Source organism: Pleurodeles waltl, chromosome 1_2 (genome assembly GCF_031143425.1).
Source record: "Pleurodeles waltl isolate 20211129_DDA chromosome 1_2, aPleWal1.hap1.20221129, whole genome shotgun sequence".
Taxonomy (NCBI): domain Eukaryota; kingdom Metazoa; phylum Chordata; class Amphibia; order Caudata; family Salamandridae; genus Pleurodeles; species Pleurodeles waltl.
In genome coordinates this window covers 738,764,587-738,790,507 of record NC_090437.1, presented here as the reverse complement: position 1 = coordinate 738,790,507, position 25,921 = coordinate 738,764,587, and the positions used below count along the sequence as shown (strand labels likewise).

Here is a 25,921-nt window from a genome sequence, read left to right as displayed (position 1 = left end):
TATGTTGCCTAACAACATTGAATGATAGTTAAAGGTTAAAATACAGGGATACACAGAAGTGAGCTAAATAAAAATTTAACTTTCTGAGGAGGCCCCTTCCTTGGAAGGTGGATGCGCTGGTCACGTGCCCACTTTGCTCATTCCATAAAATGTCTCTGTTTGTACACACCCTCAAATGCAGGTACCGGTGAGCATTCACAAACCTTTTTCCCACCCATCCCTGCACTGGAAACAAAGATTTACTGTTATGAGGAGCAGGGATGGAGATAAGAAATGAACATCCCTAAAATTGGTAGGGTTATAGAAGAAGGGAATTTCCCACTGGTAAAATAATTTTTCCTATTGAAAAAAGCAAGTCCAATTACACTTAATGGAAGGCATTTCATAATGCACAACTGTACACTATTCACAATTATTCACTCCTGGGAAATGGATTTTACTTGGTCAAGGGGCAAAACAAAGAGGTCTTCCAGATCTTGCATGTACATTTTCAACTGCTGTGTGTTTCTAGGCCTTCTCTAGTAAGACTTTTTGACAATCTGAAGTCTGCAATCATGCAAGTTTGTAAATCTGAATGCACAGATTATTTATTTTGTATGCGACCCATGATTATTTTTGCTACTTCTATGATTCTGTACATATCCCTTTATGTACATATCATGTGTCTGCAAGAATAGTCTATCTTGTTTCTAATGCTAAACAGCCATTTGTTTAGTAGCTTTACCACCTGTATTGACCCTACAAGAATATAGATGTTTATCTATTCATTTAAAAGATTGTCCAGTGACTAATTTATTTGTACAGATCTGCCCGATTATTGGACATATGAATGGAAACTGCGGGCCAAGTTCACAAAGCTATGGTTTAATATATACTTTTGTACAACTCCTGGCTTACTATTCAATTACAGAACTTAGAAGTGAGTAAGTCAAAAGTACTCCAACCACACACTTGGAATTCAGTAGTAAGCCATGAGTACTACAAGTGTAGGAGCACTCACAGCCGAATCTTGTGAATCACTCCCTTTGATGAATGGAAAGATAGGCAGGTAGGTTGATAGACAGGTGGATAGACAAACAGAAACATGTTAATGTGAAATGTGTTTTTCTGTGTAACCTGACTAACAGAAATTGCACCGGTGTGAATTTATGGACAGTTTCTTTACGTATTGCTATCATAAATTTTCAGGTACATTTCTAAGATGATTTTAGTGTGTAGTTAGCCAACAAGGGCAATGTCTGTAATAAACAGCTTTTTATCCATTTGGCATTTACAGCAATCAATAGAACAATAGACAATGGAGAGGCCATTCATAGCATATGGCACTAAGTTTGAAGTATGCGGTTAATTTTTTTTGTGGTCCACGACAAATGAATCGCCATGTTTATATTAGTCGACCCTTTACATATATGTACAAATGGATACATAAAAACATTTACCAGCATATACCACAAGCAGCTGCCCAACAAAAAGGCATTAAATACACAAAAAAGGTTTTCAACTCAGCCAGGCTAATATAATTTTAAGATGGTCTTATAAAAGAAGCCTGAAGAATTGTTGAACAAAAATATATTAAGAGATCTTCATTGAACCTATGGTATAGGTTTTTGTTTAAATATCCTCCTAATAGTAAATTGACTTTTGAAAATTATTTGAATAACATGTTAAATAATGAGATCACTATTTTTGAATTGCAAGGCAAATACCACACTCTCTAATATTGTCAGTGAGATCTCGTGCTCGGAAATACTAGCAGTCATTTACAGTAAAATCGCATATGTGTGTTAATTTTAGAGAGATTGGACAACCAAGGTGGGCATTCATAGCAGTTTAAAATCTAAACCTCCATAATTTAGAGATCCAACTCATCTATTTCTGCTAGATATTTCTCCAGAAGGTTCCGTCTTTACTATTACGAGGAGCCCCCATGCTTTGAAAAATGTAGCTTTGTAGAGTGTGTTAAAATATATTTTTTAAACTAAATCTGACGTCTCAAATTTGAGAACAATAAGAGCTTTGTTGTATTAAGAGTTCAGTCATTCAAAGACGATTTTATTTAAATTCATATAAATATCAAAACTGGCAACTTAATAAAGCAGGCACAGGGAAATCTGTGCCACTGATTGTTTCACACTCTATATATTTTGGGGGTGGCGGTAGTAATGTTTGTCCTTTGCTCCAAAATTGTGAAATTAATTGCAAAGAACAATCAGGCAAACTCTCACACTGTAGTAGCCTCATGAACTCATTGCAAAAATTTTTTAAATTAAAAATCATTTTTGCCTGATTAAGCATGTCTTACTCATGATAATTAATAATTAATACTACCGAAGCCTGGGTACGACACAGCTACCAGAACATGTATTATGAATTAGGCCTTCATATTCGAGTAGGATTCATATATGAGACAAGAGTAATACACATTCATGTAACAAAAATGATTTGTGAACCGTCAAGTGTGAAGCATGAAGTCGGAATAGAGAAGAGTAAAATACCCAAATTTGACTAAAGGCTGGGAAATTCAACAAAGATTATGATGTTACAAAGATAGGAGGAGTGTAAGGAGAAGCAGAGAGATTTTGTTTTAGGTTCCACCTACGGGTTTTGTTTTGGGGTTCATCTCCGGGTACGATGGTTAGCAATGAGTGTGAGGAGAATGTGAGGGGAAATTATCAATCTGAGAGGTTAAGTGAGAACCGGTCCCCAGCTGTTACAATTAATCTGAGGGTACTGAGCATCTGATGAGGGTGGTGTGATCAACCATGTCAAACGCCGTGGATAAATCTTGAAGAAAGAGCATAAGGGACACAAATGACTAGGAAGTGCAAATTAACAAATTCGGAAACTAGAGTGCAATATTTGTGAAAGAGCTAGGGATTACCCTTCACTTTAGCCCTATATTTGACTCTATTCCATATCCTGACACTAACCCTCCCTAAAACCCTTCTCGGTCAAATGTCCACGCTTATTATTATTTCTTGAATCATTTTGTTTTTCAACCCAGGCTGTGCAACAACATCTTTGAATTAGAACGCATTTTTGTGGAAAATGTCATGGAGTTAGAGTATACTAATACATAGATGTAAAAGTACTAACTGACAAACTCCAAATAGCATATATAAAGTAACATCATGTACTGTATGTCTGGCAGAGGCTGTAACAGGATCTCAAATGTGTCATTGATCCAGATCAGTTATTTTTTTCACATGGAACCCGAAGCGCCTGCACAGAAAGGCAGTTCTGTGGGGTGTGGGAAAGCTTGCATTAGAGCATTATACTGGCTTAAAAGAAAGGGCTAGAATAATGGGCACCAGTGATGCAGAATTTAGTGGAAAGGGCGTCGAGTATGCGGTCGTTTTTCAGCTTATTGGTATGTAGTTTGCAGATATGTTATTGTAGAGACGTAGTTAAATTATGACTACATTACGTGTCCCCTTCTTCGGATTAGCGTCCTCTTCTCCCCTGGCAGCTTTTTTTCCACTGATTGACGCCAACAATCCGTGCAATATCACTTAAAACATGTATACACTCTTAACTGGCCTCTCACTTGGCGTGCACATCTGAAACATTTGTTGTTGTGATCCGCGTGTCATTACAATTCGGGAAAAGGAAAATATTGTAAAAACGGTGACATTTGGCAATCACGTGATTTTACAGAAGCAATTGTGCATTTTTTCTGTGACATGTTGCTGTAAAGAAAGTGTGCATTATTAAGCTGCTGCAATGACATGCAAATCACCGATGCTTCAGGTGTACCAACAGCACTGTTTTCTATAAAATAAAATATGCAGCTAAACACGATATCTCTTCAAAAACACATGCTCTGAATCTTATGCATTGAACAACCTCCAGAGTGCATTTAATTTGACACGTTAACATGAGGTAGGCCTTGAGCAAATCTTCATTTGACTACGATTTCGCAAACCTTGAAAGAGTGAGAAGTACACGAACAACGTGTGTTGTCTGGGAAGTGAACATGTATACACCTTGATGTCTCTTTGGGACCAACAATACACAAAGCTAAAATGTCGAGGAACCAACCTTGGCGAAATATCGCATCCTTGTCGCATAAAGGCACCCAGGGAAAACCAGAGACTATTAAATATCCCAAATTCATTGGTTGATTCATTACTTTGCGTTTCTCTTCCGTCTTCAAACTCTTCGGTGTGCCACTCGTAGGGACTGAATCTGCTGACCAGGAAAAGGACTACACTGACCCCAATGTATGCAAACACAATGCACATCCAGATTTCATATGCTAAGGGATCAAGGAAGGAGAACACTCCGGGCTTGGACTTCTGCGGCTTCTTGATCATGATAGATATTCCGAGGCTCATAAAAGGTTTTGAGAAATCAATCACCTCCTCTCTCACCAAAGTGATAGTTAAGGGAGCGATTGCAATGTCAGCTTTCTGTAAAGGGAAAAAAAGCAAGGTAAAAAATAATTCAAGGTAGGAATGAGCAAAATTGCATGATGACAAAAGTCATTTAGGGTATTACAATCAAACAACAAGGTGACAGGGGCATCACATATTTATATTTTGGCTATGCATACACAAGTGTATTCAGTGGTATTCTTTAGTGGATTTAAGGAGTCATTAATGTTCACTGGAAGGATAACATATGAAATAAAGTCTAATTTCACTGTCTAGTCTTCTGCATGTTTCTATTAGCACAGTGTTTCCCTTGAAGGGGGCCTTCGGTGAATGATGTGACAATAGATCTCTACAGCCCAGTAGATATCATCAAACATAGGGACGCTAGGGAATCCTAGTGATTGTTAGCGATGCACTGGGTGTGTTTGCTCTACATTGGATAGTCATGAAATCTCATCAGTCTAATAGCTGAGCCCTACTTACTCTGAAAGCAATCTTGCCATGCTTGGTATTAATAAATTGTTCCACTGGATATGGGTGGGGATTATGTGATGTTTGGTTTTCTTTCAGACCAATGATAGATAGCAAGATGGCTTAGTCAGTTAATTACTCACCACTGACATCTACTGTATTTTGTAAGTAACATATTTAAACCCCGACAATGACAGCTATTACCCCCATTAAGAGGGCCCTGGTAATTGACATGTTATTTAACACACCTGATAAAATCGGAAAACGCTGAGTCGCAATATATCAGGTGAAAATATACCACCCAATTATGATATTTTTGGGAAACATCACAGACGTTTTCGTACCCATTGCACCTAATCCGCATTTTTCAATATTTAAAGGTCATTATTCCCCTGATAAATATCAGCAGGTATATTTATCACAAAACTTGTAATTGTGATGTGTGCTGCAACAACAATCACCATATATATCACAATTAACTGGACCACTCGTAATGTTTGGGCTGCCCCCTCCCCTGTTCTGGTTTTATTATACACCCGATCCATCTTTCTGTGCACCGAAGAAGGTGTGTGGCTGGCTGACCACCTGACATCGAAACACGCTTCGGAACCTGTGCTACAGTCATACAGACACCAAAAAAACTCTCATTGTATCTATGACATATGTTTTTCCTCCTATTTTGATGATTGTTGTATAAAATGTAGATCAATTAATTGTGTCCTGTTATTGATGTATTTTCAGTTATCTGGTTTACATATATGTTATATGCTTCATTTGTTGTTATATAAAGATACTGCATTGATTTGAGCATTTTAAGGGGGCACTCGTATACGCAAATAGGGTGCTGTATAAGACTGATTCTATGTGTGTTTTATTGCTTTTGATTTTGAGTATCTGTTAGGTATCAGTGGTCTGTATGTAGTCTGTGAGTGGGAAATAATTTTTTCTTTTATTTTTGGGGGCTGGTAAGGCAGTTAGTATAAATTTCAGCTATCAGCCTTACAATAATTAAAACAATAATATGAATATAGGAAAAAGTAAGTGAAAACAAACAAGAACCAACTCTTTTGGTGCGTCTGACAGCCGGGAGCTGCCCGATGCAACTGTGCTCATGTGCATCTGACGGCTCCAACCATCTGCGCACATGGCACTGGAAATCCCTCTGGTGCGAGCAACAGAGGGATTGCCTTCTACCATAAAACAGATTCGAAAGCTAAGGATTAGTTTCACCAGCTCCCAAGGCTGTTTTGGGTTTTTAGTGAAATGACATCATTCACTGAAAATGAAAGTGAAATGAGCTGACGGGCTCATTTCACCTTCCCTGCCTCGGTGCTCAGGGAGCTATCTCAGCTCTGAGGCAGATGGGAGAGGTATCACTGGAAAGGGGAGAACCAGGGAGGGCAATCCCCAAGCAGGGATCCACCCACTAGTTACCAGAGAGGGGGAGCGGCCCCTTGGGCAAGGGTTTTTGCTTCCCCCATATATAGTAATTGTAATTGTATTTATATAGCGCTTACTACCCCTGATGAGGTATCACAGCACTTTTCAGCGAGTAGCACACTACTCCCATACCCAAAAGGGTCAGTGGTGGATTAGTATGGAGAAATATGAGTATGAGTTAATTTGAGCAGAGGACATGTCAGTCTGCTAGTTGGATTGAATAGAATAATGGAGGGATAGAGGATGGAAGCATCCAAAAGTGTTTACTGGAAGATCATGGTAGTAAGATGAGGTTTGGTATGAGTTAAGGAGAGGTGGAGGATGGAAGAGTGTGTAGAAAGCCATTAGGGACATTATAGTAGTAAAATGGGGTTTGGGATGAGTCAAAAGAGGGATAAATGAGGGAGAATTTAGTAGGGTTGTTTGGGAGATCATAGTAGTAAACTGAGGTTTGGGGTGAGCCAGGAGGGGTAGAGGAGGGAAGAGTCTAGGAGGGTTATTTTGGAGATAGTAGTAGAATGGGTTTGGGATGAGATAGAGGGTGGAGATAGAGGATAGCATGATAGAGGTATGGGGTGATGTTGAGACAGAGTAAAGCTCTCAAGAGAGTACATTTTTTGCCTCTTGTACAGTAGGACTAAAGTAGTAAATATACACATACGTGATTAGATAGTAAGAGAATATATGTGTAAGGAATATAATATATTGAGATTTGAAGTTGTATCGTATAAACACAAACTTTCAAGAGTTGCCTTATTTGAAGTTAATTTGTGTACTTTTATAACATTATTTTATCTTTCTTCAATATTTCAATATTTCTTATCTATATTTAGATAAATAGTTAAGATAATATTTGCCTATTGTAATAGATAAAATAAAAACAGAGACTCATAAGCATCTAAACAAACAACTTATTTAGAAACTATGCAATGACCTACGAACATGTCAAGCTTAGTATAACATACACATATATATGTACATATACATACACATATACGTAATATATTTATGTACCATATATACACAGGACTAAAGAGTATGTATAAAAATATAAAATAGTTATTATACCTATTTGTACAAAGAAACACACATATCTAGATATGTACATTATAATCAGATTATATAATGTTTACATACACAGGGATATCCAGGGATGTCCAGCCCATATTGGGGGCATATTTAGTCTTTCTGCCCCTCTTGAAGGGAGAAAGGGGCATAAGCCCCTGATCTGCCTCCCAGGAGGCAGAACACGCACTAGGCATCAGGGACTATTTGGAATCATAATGTATGGGGGGGGCAGCCCAAAATGGGCTTGCCAACGCCCCCAACCCCATATAAGTGGGCACAGTCTTTCTGCCCCCCCCCGGAGCTGATGGGCATAATTACCCCTGATCTGCCCCAATGGGGACATGGGAAGCAACTCCGCAATGGCAGAGGAGCATCACCCCTCTGGCCAAGAGCCAGGAGATAAAAATAAAATGGTAATTACACTATTGTTTTATTTTTCATCTCCTGGCCCAGCCAGCAGCACAGGAAGAGTCACTAAGGCCCTCATTATGACATTGGCAGTAAAAACCACCTACCACCGCAGCGACGGCTGCCAAAAGACCGGCTACCATCCGGCTGCCATATTATGACCAAAGTCGGATTTCCGCCACAAGAAGGGCAGAAATCCAGCTGTGGCCATACTGGCGGATGGCGGTAAAGTGGCACTGCTACCACCAACAGCGCCATGCCAGTAGACCACAGCCAGCCGTATTATGACAAATAATTTAGCCTGGCAGTGATCTGCTGGCGGGCGCTGCTGGCGGTAGCAGCGCACCCCCGTCTCCTGCCGGAGGACCCCCTGGATCCAAGTAAGTCGGGTCTTCGACAGGGGAGGGGGCTGGGGTATGTTGTGTGTGTGTGGGGGGGCTGTGTGCATGTATGTGTCAGTGTGTGCATGAATGCGAGTGTGTGTTTAGTGTGTAATTGCATGCATGTATGAATGTGTGTGAGTGCATGTACGTATGGAAGTGTGAGTGCATGTCTGTATGGAGGTATGAGTGTGTGTATGAATGGAACTTGGAATGAGTGTCTGCGTGTGTGTTTTGATGTGTGTGCGGATGTGTGCGTGAATGGATAAATGCATGTGTGTATGTATGTGTGAATGAGTGTGTGTCTGCGTGTGTGTGTGAATGAGTGGGTGTGGATGTAGAGGGGGTGGGGGGTGTTTGGAGAGGTATGGGGGGGCTCCTATCAGTGACAGGGAACAAATTCCACCATGGTTTCTTTGGCATTATGAACACCCGTAAACCATGGCTGTAGGCAGGGACATAATACCGTTGGTGGCACAATGGCGGCCGCCAGGCTGGAGATTGTCGTCACCAGCCCTGCGGCTGCTACCACCATGGCGGTCGGAGTGGTACATTGGCGGGTTGGCTTCCAGCCTGTTGGCGGTACTACCGCCACATTAACGCCGACCGCCAGGGTCATAATGACCCACTAAGTGTGCATGTGTATTTGGCTGGCCGTTTTAGGCCAGCCAAACACACATGCACACTTAGGTTTCTCAAGCCTGGCTGTGTTTAACTACCAGGCTGGAGAAACTGCACAGGCCCCAGGGCTGTGTCTGAGCAGCAGTCACTACCACTCAGGCCAGTCCTGTTCATGTTTTCATGCTAGGTTTTACATGAAAGCAGCACCAGGATTGCTGGGGAGCCTATGCTAGTGTCCCAATAAATGCTGGGACACCAGAAGAGGAGCGAGGCAGCAGGAGGTGGCAGGAGTCGTGGGAATGGGAATGTCTTGGAAACAACACATATCATATTGATCAATTAGTTCAAGTCAGTCCTTATCCTCTGTTTTACTAGACAGGTCCACAATGTTCCATAATACAATATGCAAAAACTCACCACCACCGCAGCCCAGCATGGTGGCTTTAGATGGACCTTTTGCGAACACAGTAGCAACCTGGGAGGGAGGACCTATCCATTCTCAGTCAGACTTCTCTTTAGGGGAAGCTCTGGAACCATTGGCCAATGCTACCACTATCCAAGACCAATCCTTGGAGTCGTTCTCAGCCTCTTTCAAGCCAGGGTTTAAGAACCTGAACTGCCTACTGCTTTCACTCATGCTGATAGGCATCTTCTCGTGGACTGCTCTGCCAGCAGTTGGAAGGGCCCTCAGTGCCATGGTCGTCATTGATCTAAGACTAGAGAGGCGTTCAGTTCTGGGAGGGGTCCCCTGTGCTGTTTGTGTCACCTTTTAGGACTACTTGTTCTCGACTGATATCTAGGCAGGGTAAAACATCAACACCATGAAAGACATCTATGCGGCTGAGCACCAATCAGGCAACATGAACTCTACTCTAAAAGAAGTAAGGCAGTTCGTACATATTAATGCTTCAATCATGTTGCAAAATTTGTATACATGCTCTAAATAAATGAAAGAAATATAAATGAAAGATATTTGTCATTGCATAAAATCATTTTGAAGTTATATTTAATATACAACTCCACTAAGAGAGCGTATTATTGGAGGTGGGTTGTTATTTCCATGTTCCACTCGTAATGAAAGCCATAGCCTCCTATTCTTCTGAAGTAGGTAAATGCTGTACCATTACACTTGGTAAGAGTGACATCTGTTATTTACAGTCTTTACAAATGGCAGAAGTGTGTTATGAAGCACGATAGCAAAACTAGCTATTGCATTTTTATCAGAAAGTTTCTATTTAGTGCAGCATTATATGCACTTAGGATGTTTTTCACTTGAAATTACATCTGAAGTGTGCAATCTACCTGCAGGGCAGTGTCAAGCTGGCAGGTGTTTTTCCAAATTCCTAGTAAGTTTACCAGAGGTTGGCAATAACCCATGAAGATATGAAAGATGGTGGTTGACAGTCAAAGCACAAACAGCTTTGACACCTGCTGCCTTTGATATGCAGTCAGGATTAAGTAGGAGATTTTGAGTCAAATAGCAGTCTACAATTTGCCATTCTATCACCCGGTTCAAGTCTCTGGATATCTGAGTAAGGCCGCACAGCATCACTTAAATTTCCACTGTTGTTCTATTGTATGCCAAAGCAGGGAATATGTAGATTTTTAATCCTGTGTTTGTGATAATGGCTTCCTCTGGAGATCAAAAACAATTTTACAATTACCTTCCACTTAAAGAAGATACTGAGTACTGATCCACACACAATATTAAGTTGGTAATTTAGAGGTTGATCAAAATGGGACTTTGCTAAAACTTGGTAGACAACAGCATTCTAACCTCTCGGTTCCTTGGCATCACTTGGAGGTCGAGGACCACTGTATCAGATACTGAAGCTGCCACTGACTTTGCTGTTGGAAAAACCTAGAATGTTCATCAATTGCTAGCATTTGGCACTTCAACACTGTGTTCACCATTTTACTTCTGCCTGGACTGCCATGCAAGGCATAGCATCCCCATCATGTCAGCGACAGGAAGGAAAAATATAATTGTCCATTAGGCACCGGGAGAAAATGTCCAGGACATCAGGTATACTGATATCACATTTTCTATATACAAACCCCACTTTGGATGCCTGTCTTTAGAAAATGGAAAAGTGTCAACAATTCTGGCATGCCCCCATGAATTGGCTATCAAATGATGAGCTGGCCAGCATTGACAGTAACAGTCATTATGAATCTTTTAAAGAATAATGCATGGCTACTAGCAATGGAGGAAGGCCCTAAGCACAAGAGGAAGCTTATTCTTTCACTTTGAAAGCTGTCTACCATAGGTTTTCTGTGCATAGAAACCCATTCTGGTGGGCCTTGGAAAAACACTATTGCAAGTGGTTCAGCAGACTAAGGAGTAGACATAGTCCTATGTAATAACAATAGAGATTTTGACTTAGCCCTTTTGAGTGCATATATAGCCCAGTCTCAGGAAAAGGATCGTCAAGCCTAGCCAATAGGTGTACAAGAAAAATAGGATTTCACGGAACAACTGTGTAAAATGGAATTACAAGCTCTGTTTTTGGCAAATGTGCCATTTCATAGACTTAGTCCAGCAAACTTGGTTGCTGAAGCTTGTATGGCTATCAGGCGCAAGGTGCTGACAAAGTGTTCAAATACAGATTGATTTTAAAAAGTTGTCATCTGCTGTCTCAGTTTCCTTGGTGAACGACTGCTCAATCCTCAGCTGGAGAACATTATTCATAAGGCTTTCATGTAGAAGAAGCATGTACTCTTTTCTACAGAGAATCTTATAACAACCTCTTCTTCTAGAGCAAGGAGAATAGACACATTGCAGACATTACTATCACATTCCCACTCCATACAAAATGAGTGGGCTTTGTTCCCGATGTCATCAGCGGTTGTGATGCCCTCTCAAATGGGCCTCTGACTCTTTTCTACTGATACTGGGACAATAGCTTTACTATGCTATGTTCCAAAATGTGGTCCTGGGAGAAGAGGAGTTGAATTCTCTCTGTTCTCCTTAGTAGGGTTTTACCATTTCAGACAAGTGAGTTCCAAAAAGGAGGCGTTCCACAATAAAGTCTGAATCAACTTATCACATGTGAGGTGTACTATCAATGTCCAGGCCACTAATCATGTAAAAAGTACTTCCAGGGAAGGACTCACATATGTGCAGATAAGTATGAAAAAACATTTACTGGGCAGGTGCCACAAGCAACTGTATGCATCTCCAACAGAAATGCGTTACATACACAAAAATAAATTTAAATTCAGCAAAACTTCAATAATTTTATGATGGTTTTATAAGAGGCACTTGAAGGCCCCATAGGAACGTATAATGGAAAGGGAAAGTGTCTATCCCCTGTAAGAGCATGTTCAAAGAGGACCACTCTGGAATTTTGTTTCTAACAAATGCCTTTGAGGTTCCAGCTGGCCTCAAACTAAAAGGGAGGGAAGATATTTCTCAATATAATGCATGCCAACAAGGGGATGCTTATCAAAAGATTAGCCATCCAATTTGTTGATTGGTTTTGTAATATCACTGCACCTGTAGGATGCAAATTGTTGGACTTTTGGCCATACGCATGGTCATCCCTAGTCTTTTTGCCTCCTTCCTCCTGGTTTTTCTGACCTTTCGCTGTTGGCTCTAGGACTCTGAGCACTTTATCACTGCTGACCAGTGTTAAAGTACAGGTGCTCTCCCATCTAAAGTTGGTATGATTGGCTTATACCTGATTGGCATATTTAATTTACCTATAAGTCCCTTGTACAGTGGTATCTCTATACCCAGGGCCTGTAAATTAAATACTACTAGTGGGCCTGCAGCGCTGCTTGCGCCACCCACTGAAGTAGACTTTCAAACCTGTCTCAGGCCTGCTAGCGCAGGGCCTGTGTGCGCAGTTTTCTGCCACAGGGACCTGGCATCTAAATTTACTTGCCAGGCCCAGGACTCCCCTTTTACTACATGTAAGTCACCCCTAAAGTACGCCCTGTGGGCAGGGTGCCATGTATGTAGAAAGGCAGGACATGTGCCATATTGCATGGCCTGTCCTGGTAGTGACAAACAGCCTAACTTGGTGTCTCACTGCTGTGAGTGCTGCCTTCTCATAGGATTGCATTAGAAATGCCCTGCCTTATGTGTAGGGGTATTGTCTGATTTATGAGGGCTAGCGTAGGCGTGTTTGGTATGGTTGTGATGGTGATAATAAATACTGCTTACTGGTGTGGGTGTATTTTTTATTACTATCACAGAAATGCCACTTCTAGAAAGTGCGCATTTATCTGTGCTTATGATTCTGGTGTTTTGCAGCTTGACTCCAATCCACGTCTGGGCAGAGTGACAGTTGGGGCTTTGTGCATACTTTTCAGACAGCCTGTACACAGGGAGGGTGGAGGTGTCACTGAGGTGCATCTACATACTGAATAGTCTTCCTGGGCTGAGAGAAGGGAGAGGCGGGGCACACCTACATTTGTAAAGGCTGTGCCCTGGCCTCACACAATAGGGTCGTTAACCCCCCACTGATGTTTGGAGCCTGTGCTGAAAGGAGAGAGGGGGCACTCCCAGAACCAGTTGTAACTGGCTGGAACCTCCTCTCCCTACCACTGTAAAACACTGTAAGAACTGACTATAAGTACAGGGGAATTTTCCCCACAATTTGAACATTCTTGGAACTTGAAACTGGACACAGAACGCTGATGAATGGACTCACCAGGAAACCGCCATGGACTGCTGCTGCTGTGCTGACCTGTGACCTGCCTGGTCACTAGGAGGAACTGCCACCAACTGCACCCCTTGTGCTGGCCTGTAGCTGGACCCACCAGCCCTGTGCTCCCTCTTGTTGAATTGTTCCCAGGGGCAGGGTGCTGTGGCCCCTGACCCCTGCACTGATCTTCTTTAAATGTGGCCTTAGCGCTTAGGGGAAAAGCGCTCTTGTGGACGTGTAACTCCCTTGCCCTGACTAGAGTGGGTAAGTTCTGCCTGGCTGAGGTGCATACCCTAGCCAACCAGAAACCCCATTTCTAACATTGGAAGTCAGCGGTGAGGATAGGACTTGCGCTTGCACAATACCATTGTGACTCATTATTTCACTACAAGGATTGCGTTTAGACCATCACATGTTTGGCTTCTCTTAACTTTCTCTCTTTGGTCATTTTTCCTGTTTTCAGTTCTCACGCTTGGGTATTGTGGTTGTCACAGTTGAGTTATTTGTACCTTTTCAAGATGGGGCTTACCTTTGATTTAGAGGACCTGCCGTTTTACACGCAGGGGGAATTAGAGGGGTTCTGTAGAGAGAGAGGGCTGCCTGTAGAAGGGGACCTCAGGAGATCTCTGAATTTCTTTGAAAGGTTTGTGACATTTACCCAGGGAGGGAGTGTGCGTAGGGGGTACCCAGAGGATCCTGAGTGTAGCGAGGGTTCCCAATGGGAGGGCTCCCAGACCTCATCCCTAGAGAGTGGTAGAGAGACTGATCAGGAGGGTGAGAATGACCGGTTGGGGACGCCAGTTGACAGGGAAGGCCCCAGTGATAGGGAGTCCCTTGCTGGGTCCAGTGTAAGAAGCAGGGCTACCTCTCATTCCTTGACGCCTGATGAGCTAAGAGATAGGCGGGAAGAGAGGGACCTGAAGTTGCAGTTAGCGCGCCTAGCTGTTGAGGAGAGAAGGGCTGAGGTAGAGAAGGCCTTAGTACAGGAGAGAATGGCAGAGGCAGAGAGGGCCTTTGCCAGAGAAAGACTCGCTCTAGAGCGCAGTCTGAAGGTTCTGGACTCACCAGCGCTGCAGGTGGAGTCCAGTGGTGGCAGCAATGTACAGTGCTGTAGCAAAGATGTTCCTCACATACCCATAGATCTGGTACCTAGGTTCCAAGAGGGGGGTGACATACGTCAGTGGTTAAAGGAATATGAGAGGGCTCTGGTAGAGCGCAGGATCCCTGAGAAGGATTGGGGAACTGGCCTAGGGAGTTTTATTCCTGAGGAGGGGAGGGATGCCCTACTGACTCTAGAAGAGAGTGACAGGGAGGGGTACTCCGCTGTGAAGAACGCACTGATTGTGAAGTATGGTTTTTCCCCTGAGGAATACAGAAAAAGGTTTAGGGGTGGTAAGAAACTGTCCCACCAGTCTTGGGAGGAGTTTGTGGAGGATTGCTGCATTGCACTAGATGGATGGGTGAAGGGTAGCACAGTAAACAATTTTGAAGGGCTGTTTAATCTGATTCTCAGAGAGCACCTGTTTCGTTGTTGTTTTTCAGAGTTACGCCAACACTTGTCAGTGTGTGAGCTCTCTGACCCCAGGGAGCTCGCAAAGGAGGCAGACTTCTGGTTGCGTACCAGAGGGTCTGGTGTGACATTAGGGGGTGTTCCTAATGAGAGTGGTCTAGGTGTTTCCCAACAAGGTGTGGTGGGAAAGGAATGGAGTGTCCCAGGTAGGTCCCAGTGGACTGGGATGGGTGAGGGACCCCATGTCCCGTCTCTGAGGAGAGGGAATGGGGCTGGGCTGAGGCCCAAGGTGCCCAAGATACCGTCCCAGGCCCCTGAAGGTTCCATGAGTGAACGCCAGGAGGTGAGCCTAACCTGTGCCGTAGGGCCAGCTGTTCAGAAGGATCCCATTTTGTCATTAGGACTTAGGCGGGTGGCTGGTGATAGCGTTCCGCCGGTCCTGGTGTCTGGTAGTCTCGCTCTACAGCGGAGGAGGCAGAAATCCAGGCATAGGGTTGAGAGGGGGCTGCGGGCCCCAGTGGAGAACCTGGAGGGTCAGGGTTCAGCTCTGAGAGCAGAGTCCCCCAGGAATGACCTTGGTGAGACCATTTCTGGGCTGGGGGGAATCCAGACTCTGTCCGATGGGCAGAGGTCACGAGACCTGCGCCAGCCAGACTCTTGTGTGGCCCTTGGGGAAAGTGTTTCCCTGATGGGGGGTAGGTGTGCCCCCCAGGAAGTCCTGGTGCGCCAGGCAATGATTCAACCGCAGGGTGGTGACTCTGGGTTGGATGATCAGGTTCAGGGGGTAAACTCTGACCTGATGGGGAGTACGTGTGCTCCCAAGGAAGTCCTGGTGCGCCAGGCAGTGGTTCAACCGCAGGGTAGTGACTCTGGGTTGGATTGCCAGATTCAGGGGGTAAGCTCTGATCTGGTAGGGGGTAGGTGTGCTCCCAAGGAAGTCCTGGTTCGCTGGGCAATGGTCCAGTCTAAGGGTGTCGTCCCTGGACTAGATAGACAGGTTCAGGGGGTAAACTCTGACCTGGTTGGGGGGGCGGTTAGTGCGCTCACCTCCCCGTGTGAAACTTCTGGTGGCTTCTCCCGAGGTGGGGAGATGCAGGACTCTGGAAGTGGGGTTCAGGGAGGGGGAAGCCCGCCCTGGACCCCGGTGCAACCCAAGGGTGTCGTCCCTAGGTTGGGTGGTCAGTCGCCAGGTAGTGATCCTGGGCTGGCGAGAAAGTTGTGCAGGGCTGCTGTACCCAGCACCCTGGCAAGTGTGGATTCTGGTGATACCCCTCCTAGGAGAGGAGGGCGGGATCCTAGAAGGAGGGGTAGAGGGAGGAGAGCCTCGCCTCTAGCCCCTGTAGAACCTATGGGTGCGGACCCTAGGTTGGTGGATCAGTGGCAGGGTAGAGCCCCTGAACTGATCGGAAATAGAGTGGAGACAGGTTGCTTTGCACCTGGGGCTACCGCCCCCCACTCATTATGGTTTCAGAGACCAGAGGCTCCTAGATGGCCTGGGGCCTGGTTCTGGCCATTGGCAGCTAGAGAATCCCCGTGGGTTGGTCTAGGCTGCCTGGGACGCATTGACAGAGAGATCCCAGTGGAGTCAGGAAGGCATAGAACTGGAACATGCCCCTGCTGTTGTGGGCCTGGGTCCTTGTTCTATCGCCCCAATCAGGAAAGTACATCAAGGTATTGATTGTTCTCCCCTGGATTTTGGCTGGTAGGGGGTTGTGTTGGACTTTTGGCCATACGCATGGTCATCCCTAGTCTTTTTGCCTCCTTCCTCCTGGTTTTTCTGACCTTTCGCTGTTGGCTCTAGGACTCTGAGCACTTTATCACTGCTGACCAGTGTTAAAGTACAGGTGCTCTCCCATCTAAAGTTGGTATGATTGGCTTATACCTGATTGGCATATTTAATTTACCTATAAGTCCCTTGTACAGTGGTATCTCTATACCCAGGGCCTGTAAATTAAATACTACTAGTGGGCCTGCAGCGCTGCTTGCGCCACCCACTGAAGTAGACTTTCAAACCTGTCTCAGGCCTGCTAGCGCAGGGCCTGTGTGCGCAGTTTTCTGCCACAGGGACCTGGCATCTAAATTTACTTGCCAGGCCCAGGACTCCCCTTTTACTACATGTAAGTCACCCCTAAAGTACGCCCTGTGGGCAGGGTGCCATGTATGTAGAAAGGCAGGACATGTGCCATATTGCATGGCCTGTCCTGGTAGTGACAAACAGCCTAACTTGGTGTCTCACTGCTGTGAGTGCTGCCTTCTCATAGGATTGCATTAGAAATGCCCTGCCTTATGTGTAGGGGTATTGTCTGATTTATGAGGGCTAGCGTAGGCGTGTTTGGTATGGTTGTGATGGTGATAATAAATACTGCTTACTGGTGTGGGTGTATTTTTTATTACTATCACAGAAATGCCACTTCTAGAAAGTGCGCATTTATCTGTGCTTATGATTCTGGTGTTTTGCAGCTTGACTCCAATCCACGTCTGGGCAGAGTGACAGTTGGGGCTTTGTGCATACTTTTCAGACAGCCTGTACACAGGGAGGGTGGAGGTGTCACTGAGGTGCATCTACATACTGAATAGTCTTCCTGGGCTGAGAGAAGGGAGAGGCGGGGCACACCTACATTTGTAAAGGCTGTGCCCTGGCCTCACACAATAGGGTCGTTAACCCCCCACTGATGTTTGGAGCCTGTGCTGAAAGGAGAGAGGGGGCACTCCCAGAACCAGTTGTAACTGGCTGGAACCTCCTCTCCCTACCACTGTAAAACACTGTAAGAACTGACTATAAGTACAGGGGAATTTTCCCCACAATTTGAACATTCTTAGAACTTGAAACTGGACACAGAACGCTGATGAATGGACTCACCAGGAAACCGCCATGGACTGCTGCTGCTGTGCTGACCTGTGACCTGCCTGGTCACTAGGAGGAACTGCCACCAACTGCACCCCTTGTGCTGGCCTGTAGCTGGACCCACCAGCCCTGTGCTCCCTCTTGTTGAATTGTTCCCAGGGGCAGGGTGCTGTGGCCCCTGACCCCTGCACTGATCTTCTTTAAATGTGGCCTTAGCGCTTAGGGGAAAAGCGCTCTTGTGGACGTGTAACTCCCTTGCCCTGACTAGAGTGGGTAAGTTCTGCCTGGCTGAGGTGCATACCCTAGCCAACCAGAAACCCCATTTCTAACACAAATCTTTTTACTTGTTTGCCCTTTCAGTTTGAGGTTCTCATCTGAAAATTGAAATTTGCACCCATGACGAACACTACGTATCAGGAGCTTGTGGTGCTATATGTATTGTACTCAGTACAGAGTCCTTGAGCTTTGCGACTACTTACGTCATGCTTTGTTTAAAAACTTGATGAAATTGGTCCACCATCAATAACAAGAATACTCTGATGTTGACTTACAGGATTATGAATTTATTGGGTCAGGTTTTTTTTATCAAGTTCATTAGAGTGCACTTACCACATTACCATGCACCGAAGCTGTGAAGTAATTTCTCAGAATTACTGTCTCTCTATTCAGTCTCTCTGTGGTCCTGACTGCATTTCCAAGGATACATGGTATGCTTGGATATATCTGCATTCTCAACTTGATAACTATATTGGATAGATAGTTGTTGACATGTCTTTCTTTTGGTTCTCTCCTTTTTTAGGCAGCATGACCATCTGTGGCCCTTGGGTGAGGCTCCAGCTGGGGCTTTTGACTTGGCACTTACTGGTTCTGTTGAAATCTTAGGCCTAGATTTATGGTGGCCTTGTGCCATTCCAACGCCACATTAGTGTCATTTTTTTTAAGGTAATGTGGTGTTGGGAGGGTAAAAACGCCGCACCATATTTATAAAGTGGAGCAATGCTTGCATTGTGCCACTTTGTAAACCCTTGTGCCACATCACACCTGCACCAGGCATAATGTATCCAAAGGGGGCGGTCCAGCACTAGGGGGCCATAAAAATGACGCAAAGGAATCTATGTTCGGTGGTGACAGTATGGGACTGGACCTGATTCAAGAGAGATGGCTGGGATGCTTTCTATGTAACTTTATCTTCCATAAACATTTCTACCTCCACTTTGCTCCTGAACCTGTTATTCTAAGAGTCGACCTTTCTTCACTGGTGGAGAAGAATTTTTGGGCTGCTGTGAATGGACCCAAGTATCAGCATCTTAACATCTGAAAATTAATTGTAAGGAGAAGGCTGAGTTCAACTTCCACTGGGTACCTTTGAACGTACAGTGCATTTGGAGGGCAAACTTAGTAAAACCTGTAAATCAGGAGATCACTAGGTTACGCACTTCTTAGACAAGTAGGGCGTCTTTCCTTGAACCTTGCGTTAACCACCCAGCATTAAGTTCAGTATTTGACTCTGCTTTGGTGCAATTGTGGAGGCAAAATGGAGATCGCGTAGCACACTGGTCTCAGAACTTTTCCCTGACTAGTGACTGTGTGAAGCCTTGTGAATGGCAAGGGGATGTGACTGACCCTTAGGCAAAGACGTGGGGTATGGTGTGGTCTTCATAACGGGTTGCTGCAGTGCACCACTACTGCCTATGATCCTGCGAAATCCAGTCTCTGGCTTTGCTGGTTGCCCTGGGTGTGGCCACAGAGGCAGGCGGGGCACTGCAGTGTCGGTGCGTTGAGCCACTCTGTGGGCAACAGGTGTTTTCAGTGTTTTTGGTGGTGCCTGGTAGGGATAAGTGTTTCCAAAAACAGGACGGCTTCTACACAGGAAAGGAGATGCACCACGGAGTGAAGTGCCTCAAGGTACAGGTGGGGTATGCCTAAGAAAGGAAGACTCGGCAATGGGACTCCAAACATCCAGCAGGCAAGAGAGTGCCCTCCCACTGTGAGTACTCGGGTAGCCCGTATTGACCTGTACCAGGGAGAGTCGAGGGGCTCCACAGGGAAATTGACAACCAGACTGACAACAGGGCAGCTGACCATCACCAGATATCTCTCCTCTATTCCCCCACATGTGGGGGCAAAGACTGCTCTGTGGACAGAAAGAAGGAAAGAGAGAAACATTGTTGTTGCTTGCAGTGACATGCAGCAGGATTCCTCACAAATGGGAGGTCTGGCTGCAAAGTATGAAGAGGTGAGCAAGCAAGACAATTTTGTTACAGAAGGATCTGTGAACTTTGAGTCTTCTGTAGAGGGTGCTGTGAAGGTAATAGAGACAGAGCTTCCCAGCATGGGGGGGTGCCCTGAATTAGCAACTACATTAACTGGCCCGACTACCAAAGTCACAGTAGGGGGAAGCAACATTTTCCCAGCAGAGTTTGGCAGTGGTAGAAGCAGAGCCTGAGCCTGTACCAAGTGGTGCACTGATAACTGTAAATATGAGGAATAAAGAAGCAGCAGGGCAGTATCTGTTGGGGATGGCCAGTTAACAGTCAGCACATCATCTGGAGGGATTAAGGGTGCAGTGCTGAGGCCATTCCAGCCACCGGGTATATCTCCTCCTCTTCCTTCTGGGGAGCCAAGTCTAACTAAGTGGTGCCAGAAAATGACTGGGATAGACACATCAGTTTTTTTGACTCATAGATGGGATAGACTCTATTTGCTTATGCTCTACTGATCTGGATAAAGATAAAGATCTGATATTAGATCCTATCAAGGCCACTGAGATCTCAGAGTCTGGGCCCAGCAGAATAGCGGATGATCTATGTGGATCAGCCATGCAAAACAAACTACAGATTAAAAAAGAACAAGTGATGGACAGAATGCTGAACAATGTCAAACATTCTCCCCCAGTACAGAGATCTGGGCCTAAATGCATTATTTATTTGCTACCTATGCCGTTCCAGTTTGGACCCAGACAGATGCAAATCAATCTTGACCCTGTTCCTCATGGGAACAGTCCAATCTGAACTGCGAACGCAGGTCCTCCCTGGACTGGAAACAAGCATCCTAGAACCGGTATCAGGGTATCACCCTTCATCAGCCAGGCTAGCTTGACTCCAGTGGCATGGGGAGTAGGGGACCCATGTCTGGGCATACCCTTCCCACTTGGGGTGACAAATGCAAAAAGAATAAGTGATGGAAAGAATGCCGAACAATGTCAAACATTCTCCCCCAGTGCAGCGATCTGGGCCTAAATCCATAGTTTGTTTGCTACCCATGCCATTCCAGTTTGGATCCAGCCATATGCAAATCAGTCTTGACCCTGTTCCCCATGGGAACAGCCCAGCCCAAACTGCCAAGCCAGGTCCTTCCTGGACTGGAAACAAGCATCCTAGGACCGGTTTCAGGGTATCACCATTCATCAGCCAGGCTAGCTTAACTCCAGTGGCATGGGGAACACAGGACCCACGTCTGGACATACCCTTCCCACTTGGGGTGACGAATGCAAAAAGAACAAGTGATGGACGGTGTAGGAGGCTGGCCTGGTTTGTAGTGGGTACCTTGGGTACTTACACCTTATACCAGGTCCAGTTATCCCTTATTAGTGAAATGTAATAGTGCTCTAGCAGCTTCGGCTGATAGAGGTAACTATAGCAGAGCAGCTTAGGCTGAACTAGGAGACATGCAAAGCTCATGCAATACCACTTATAGTTACACAGTACTTATACACAAGTAAAGACAATACTCAGTGTTACCAAAAATAAAGGTATTTATTTGGGTGACACAGTACCAAAAATATCTTAGAGACAATACTACTTCTGGAGGTAAGTATTTTACACAATATATACACCAGACTCCAAAATTATACAAGTAAATAGTCATAGAACAATGTAAACAGTAGGAAATCCTATAGAATGCAATGGGAGAAAATAGGTCTAGGGGCAACACAAACCATGTACTAAGAAACTGGAATGCGAATCACAAATTCCCCCCTAGACAAGTGTAGTATGTGCAGAATTGCTGGGAGAGTAAAAATACAGTAAAGGTAAGTTAATTACCCCACCCCAGGGCCTAGAAAAGCAGGAGTAAAGTACTGCAATTTTCCTTAGTACACACTACACCTCGTTTTTGGGATTCTGCAGCACCCAACCAAGTCTGCAAAGAACAACTGCTGAACTATTGGACCTGAAGACCTACAAAGGAAGGGGACCAAGTCCAAAAGTCGAAAGAAGTTCCAGGCAGGACAGGAACCCTTGCCAGCCCAGAAGAAGGTGTGAAAGAAGAGTCCCTGGTTAGTTGAAGACTGCAGAAATGCACCCTAGGAAGATGCCAGCAGGTTCCTGCATGATGCAAAAGATGTCCCACGGTGTGAAGATCGTTGCAGACAAGATTTCGTGTTGAAAGACACCAACAAGCCTTGGCTACGACAAAAGTGCATTTTGCTTCAAAATGGTGCTGGATGGACCCAGGAGGAACCTGGGGGCCTCAACTCTGTGTGAGGAGGAAGAAGGGGCTCTCAGCACTTTAGAGAGCCCTCAGGATGCCAGCCAGCACCCCCAGGAGCTGCAGGACCTGGGTTCAAAAGACGTGCAAAACATGGTTGATGTCCTTAGGAGCACGCTCGTCGCTGTGAGAGGAGTCCCAGGGTACTGTTCTTCATCTTGGAAGGTGCCTGCTTGGAGCAGGGTAGTGACTCTGTCACTCCACCGTAGATTTCTTTGGACCTTCTGGTGCAGGTTGAAGTCAGGGAGTCCCCAGAGCGTGCACACCATGGAAACTGTTGCAGTCTCTTGTAGGCACTTTGTTGCAGTTACAGCGTTTCTTGGAACAGGCTGAGGTTGATCCGAGGTCAGAAGAGTCTGAAGTTGTTGCAGAGGATTCCTGAAGGAAACTTGCAAGCAGAATCTAAAGAGAACCCACAGTAGAGACCCTAAATAGCCCTGAGAGGGGGATTGGCTACCTTATCAACAAATGTATGGACCTATCAGGAGGGGTATCTGACATCACCTGCTGGCACTGGCCACACAGAGCCCTCCAGAGTGCCCCCACACCTTGTAAAGCAAGATGGCTGAAGTCTGGGACACACTGGAGGAGCTCTGGGCACCACCCCTGGTCACTCCCCTTTCCGTTGTCCAGTTTCACGCCAGAGCAGGGGAGAAGGGGTCCCTGAACCAGTGTAGACTGGTTTATGCAAGGAGGGGACCATCTGTGCCCTTCAAAGCATTTCCAGAGCCCCAGCCTGTAACAGCTACTTCCAAAGCGAGAGGGTATAACACCCTGCTCTCAGAGAAAATGCTTTGTTCTGCCTTCCTGGGACTGGGCTGCCCAGACCCCAGGAGGGCAGAACCCTGTCTGTGAGGTGGCAGCAGCTGTTGCTGCAGTGCAAGCCTCAGAGAGCTGGTTTGGCAGTACTGGGGGTTCACAGTGGAGCCCCCAGGATGCATGGAATTGGCTGCCCAATACCAGATTTGGAATGGGGGGAGAATTCCATGATCTTATATATGTGACACGGCCATATTCAGAGTTACCATTGTGAAGCTACATATAGGCATTGACCTACATGCAGTGCACGTGTGTAATGGCGTCCCCGCACTCACAAGTTCCAGGCAAATGGCCCTGAACTATGTGGGGGCACCTTTGCTAGTGCAAGGGTGCCGTCACACTTAGTAACTTTGCACCTAACCTTCAGCAAGTGAAGGTTGGACATATAGGTGACTTATAAGTTACTTAAGTGCAGTGAAAATGGCTGTAAAATAGTGTGTACACTATTTTACGCAGGCTGCAGTGGCAGTCGTGTGTAAGGGTTTGTCTGAGCTCCCTATGGGTGGCAAAAGAAATGCTGCAGCCCATATGGATTTCTTGGAACCCCAATGCCCTGGGTACCTAGGTACCATACACTAGGGACTTCTAAGGGGGGTCCAGTATGCCAATCGAAATTGGTAAATTAAGTCACTGGCCTACAGTGACAAATTGTAAAGCAGAGAGAGCATAAGCACTGAGGTTCTAGTTAGCAGAGCCTCAGTGACACAGTTAGGCACTACACAGGCATACACATTAGGCCATAAACTATGAGCATTGGGGTCCTGGCTAGCAGGATCCCAGTGAGACAGGCAAAACATACTGACATATACGTTTTTATCTATGAGCACTGGGGTCCTGACTAGCAGGATCCCAGTGACACAGTAAAAACACACTGACACACACTCACAAACAGGCCAAAAGTGGGGGTAACCATGCTAGAAAGAGGCTACTTTCTCACAAACAGAATGCTGAACAATGTCAAACATTCTCCCCCAGTACGGAGACCTGGGCCTAAATCCATCGGGACATTACAAAGCAAGGCCGAAATGCAGAAAACTCAGCTGACCAATGTGATTTGGAAGCTTGAGGACTTCAAAAACAGACAGCGCAGAAATAATCTAAGATTGTTGGGCCTTCCAGAAGGGGTTGAAGGGAAAAACATCAGGACTTTTGTGGTTGGACTTTTGAAGGGACGTTTCCTGAACTGACAATGTGGAACTGGGACCTTGAAGTTCAGCGGGCACAATGCTTCCATTTATTCACCCCCAAAAAAACAAGATCGGGTGAAGCATCTCAGCCTAGAGCAGTGTTGATGTACTTCGGTAAGTTTTTGTTACAATAGGTGGTCTTTGAGGAGTCCCAGGAAGATTCCTAGAGATGTTATGATGGTCACTCCTGTTTTGCACATCCAGATTTTTGCCATGCCACTGTGGAGAAAAGGTGGCGGCTGAGGCAACTCAGCAGGTCTGTGCACGATCTGGGAAGGGAAGCTTTTTTGCTGAGTCAGGCCTGCTTGAAGATAGTGTTGGATGGCATAGCTCCAACCTTTACTTCAGAGATAAAAGAGCAGAATATATATGTGGTTTGGCATCTGGGAAAGGGAATGGGGATGGTAAAGATTTGAAAGTGGTTGGATGCCAGATGCCTAAGCGGAACAAGAAGGTTGGACTCTTGTGCTTTTGGGGCTGGGGGAATTCTTCCATTCCCCTATTGTGTGGGTTTTTTTTTTTTTTTTGAGGAGATTGAATTCTCAGTAGAGGGGAAGGACATGAAAAGGGCACTGGAAGGGAGCAAAGGAGTGCTAAGAGGATCCCCTCAGTCCGGTGGTGTTTGGGTTTTTTCTCTCCCTTTTTTTAGGGTACATGTAGCTTTCTGTGGCTCCTCCATGCTCACAGAAGAGGGTGGGGAGGAGGTTTAGTGTAGGATTCCCTAAGCCAATGATAATTCACTGGCATTTGTTAGTCATTTGTTAGTCAAGGGGGTATGGGCGGCAAAATGGGAGCTTTTCGATTGACATCATGCAAGCTCTGGGGGGCCTGATTGCCTCATTGTGGGGGGGATTTGGGATTTGGGCTTGGTAGGGGTGAACCAGGGGAATTTTGGGGGTAGGGACATGGGGGGTGGGTAAGACAGGGAGAGCATTTGAGGAGGGGAATAAGCTTAGTTATTAGTCTGAAGGAATTCTGAGCAAAAGAGATAATTGTGGGATGGATGAAGTCAGTTAGGCTGTTATTGATCAATTGTAAGTTCCATGAGTAAGTTTCGGATTGCAGCTGTTATTGTTAATATCTGCGGCCTAAATGACGTAACAAAAAGGAGAAGGGTGGTCTTCAATCTGAGTGTATTATGAGCTAACATACTTTGTCTGCAAGAGACATATATAGAATAATCCAGGATACACCTGCTGGAATCACTGGGATTTTTGGTGGTGGGGTGTACAGTGCAGGGGTCACATCCTAGAGGGGTAGCTATTCTGGTTCAAGGCAGCAACTGTATATTTGCACGCATGAAGGCGGATAGCTCTGGCAGATGGCTGATCACACTGTTTACACACTCAAATGACCTATTCACCCTTGCAACAGTGTATGCTTCAGTACTGAATGACCCGTCTCTATTGGAGAGGCTTAATCTCAAGCTTGCTCTCTGGCCTACTCCAATAGTTATATGTGGGGATTTTAATTTTAATGGAAGCAGGGCACAGCTGGAGAAAGGGTATTTATGGTAGACAGGTCAAAAGCCAAAGGTCGGAGACTATTGATACGTCTTGGGAATACTCATGGGTTGTTTGATGTTTGGGGCAAGTTAAAACCTACTAATCTAGGACACACTTACTATTCGGCACCATACCGGTCCCATGCATG

At 45.3% G+C, this 25,921-nt stretch overlaps 1 protein-coding gene across 5 annotated transcripts in view; it reads right to left on the bottom strand.

Annotated features, from left to right (window-relative positions):
* Positions 1-25,921, bottom strand: part of GRIA2 (glutamate ionotropic receptor AMPA type subunit 2) — a 428,807-nt gene that overhangs the window by 44,903 nt on the left and 357,983 nt on the right. For all 5 annotated transcript variants that reach the window (XR_011205452.1, XM_069243241.1, XM_069243251.1 and 2 more), the window contains exon 11: positions 4,042-4,412. Coding sequence is in view for 4 of the 5 variants with exons in the window: in XM_069243241.1 (XP_069099342.1) it covers positions 4,042-4,412 (371 nt within the window). In the remaining variant the exon portion in view is untranslated. The remainder of the gene's footprint in view (positions 1-4,041; positions 4,413-25,921) is intronic.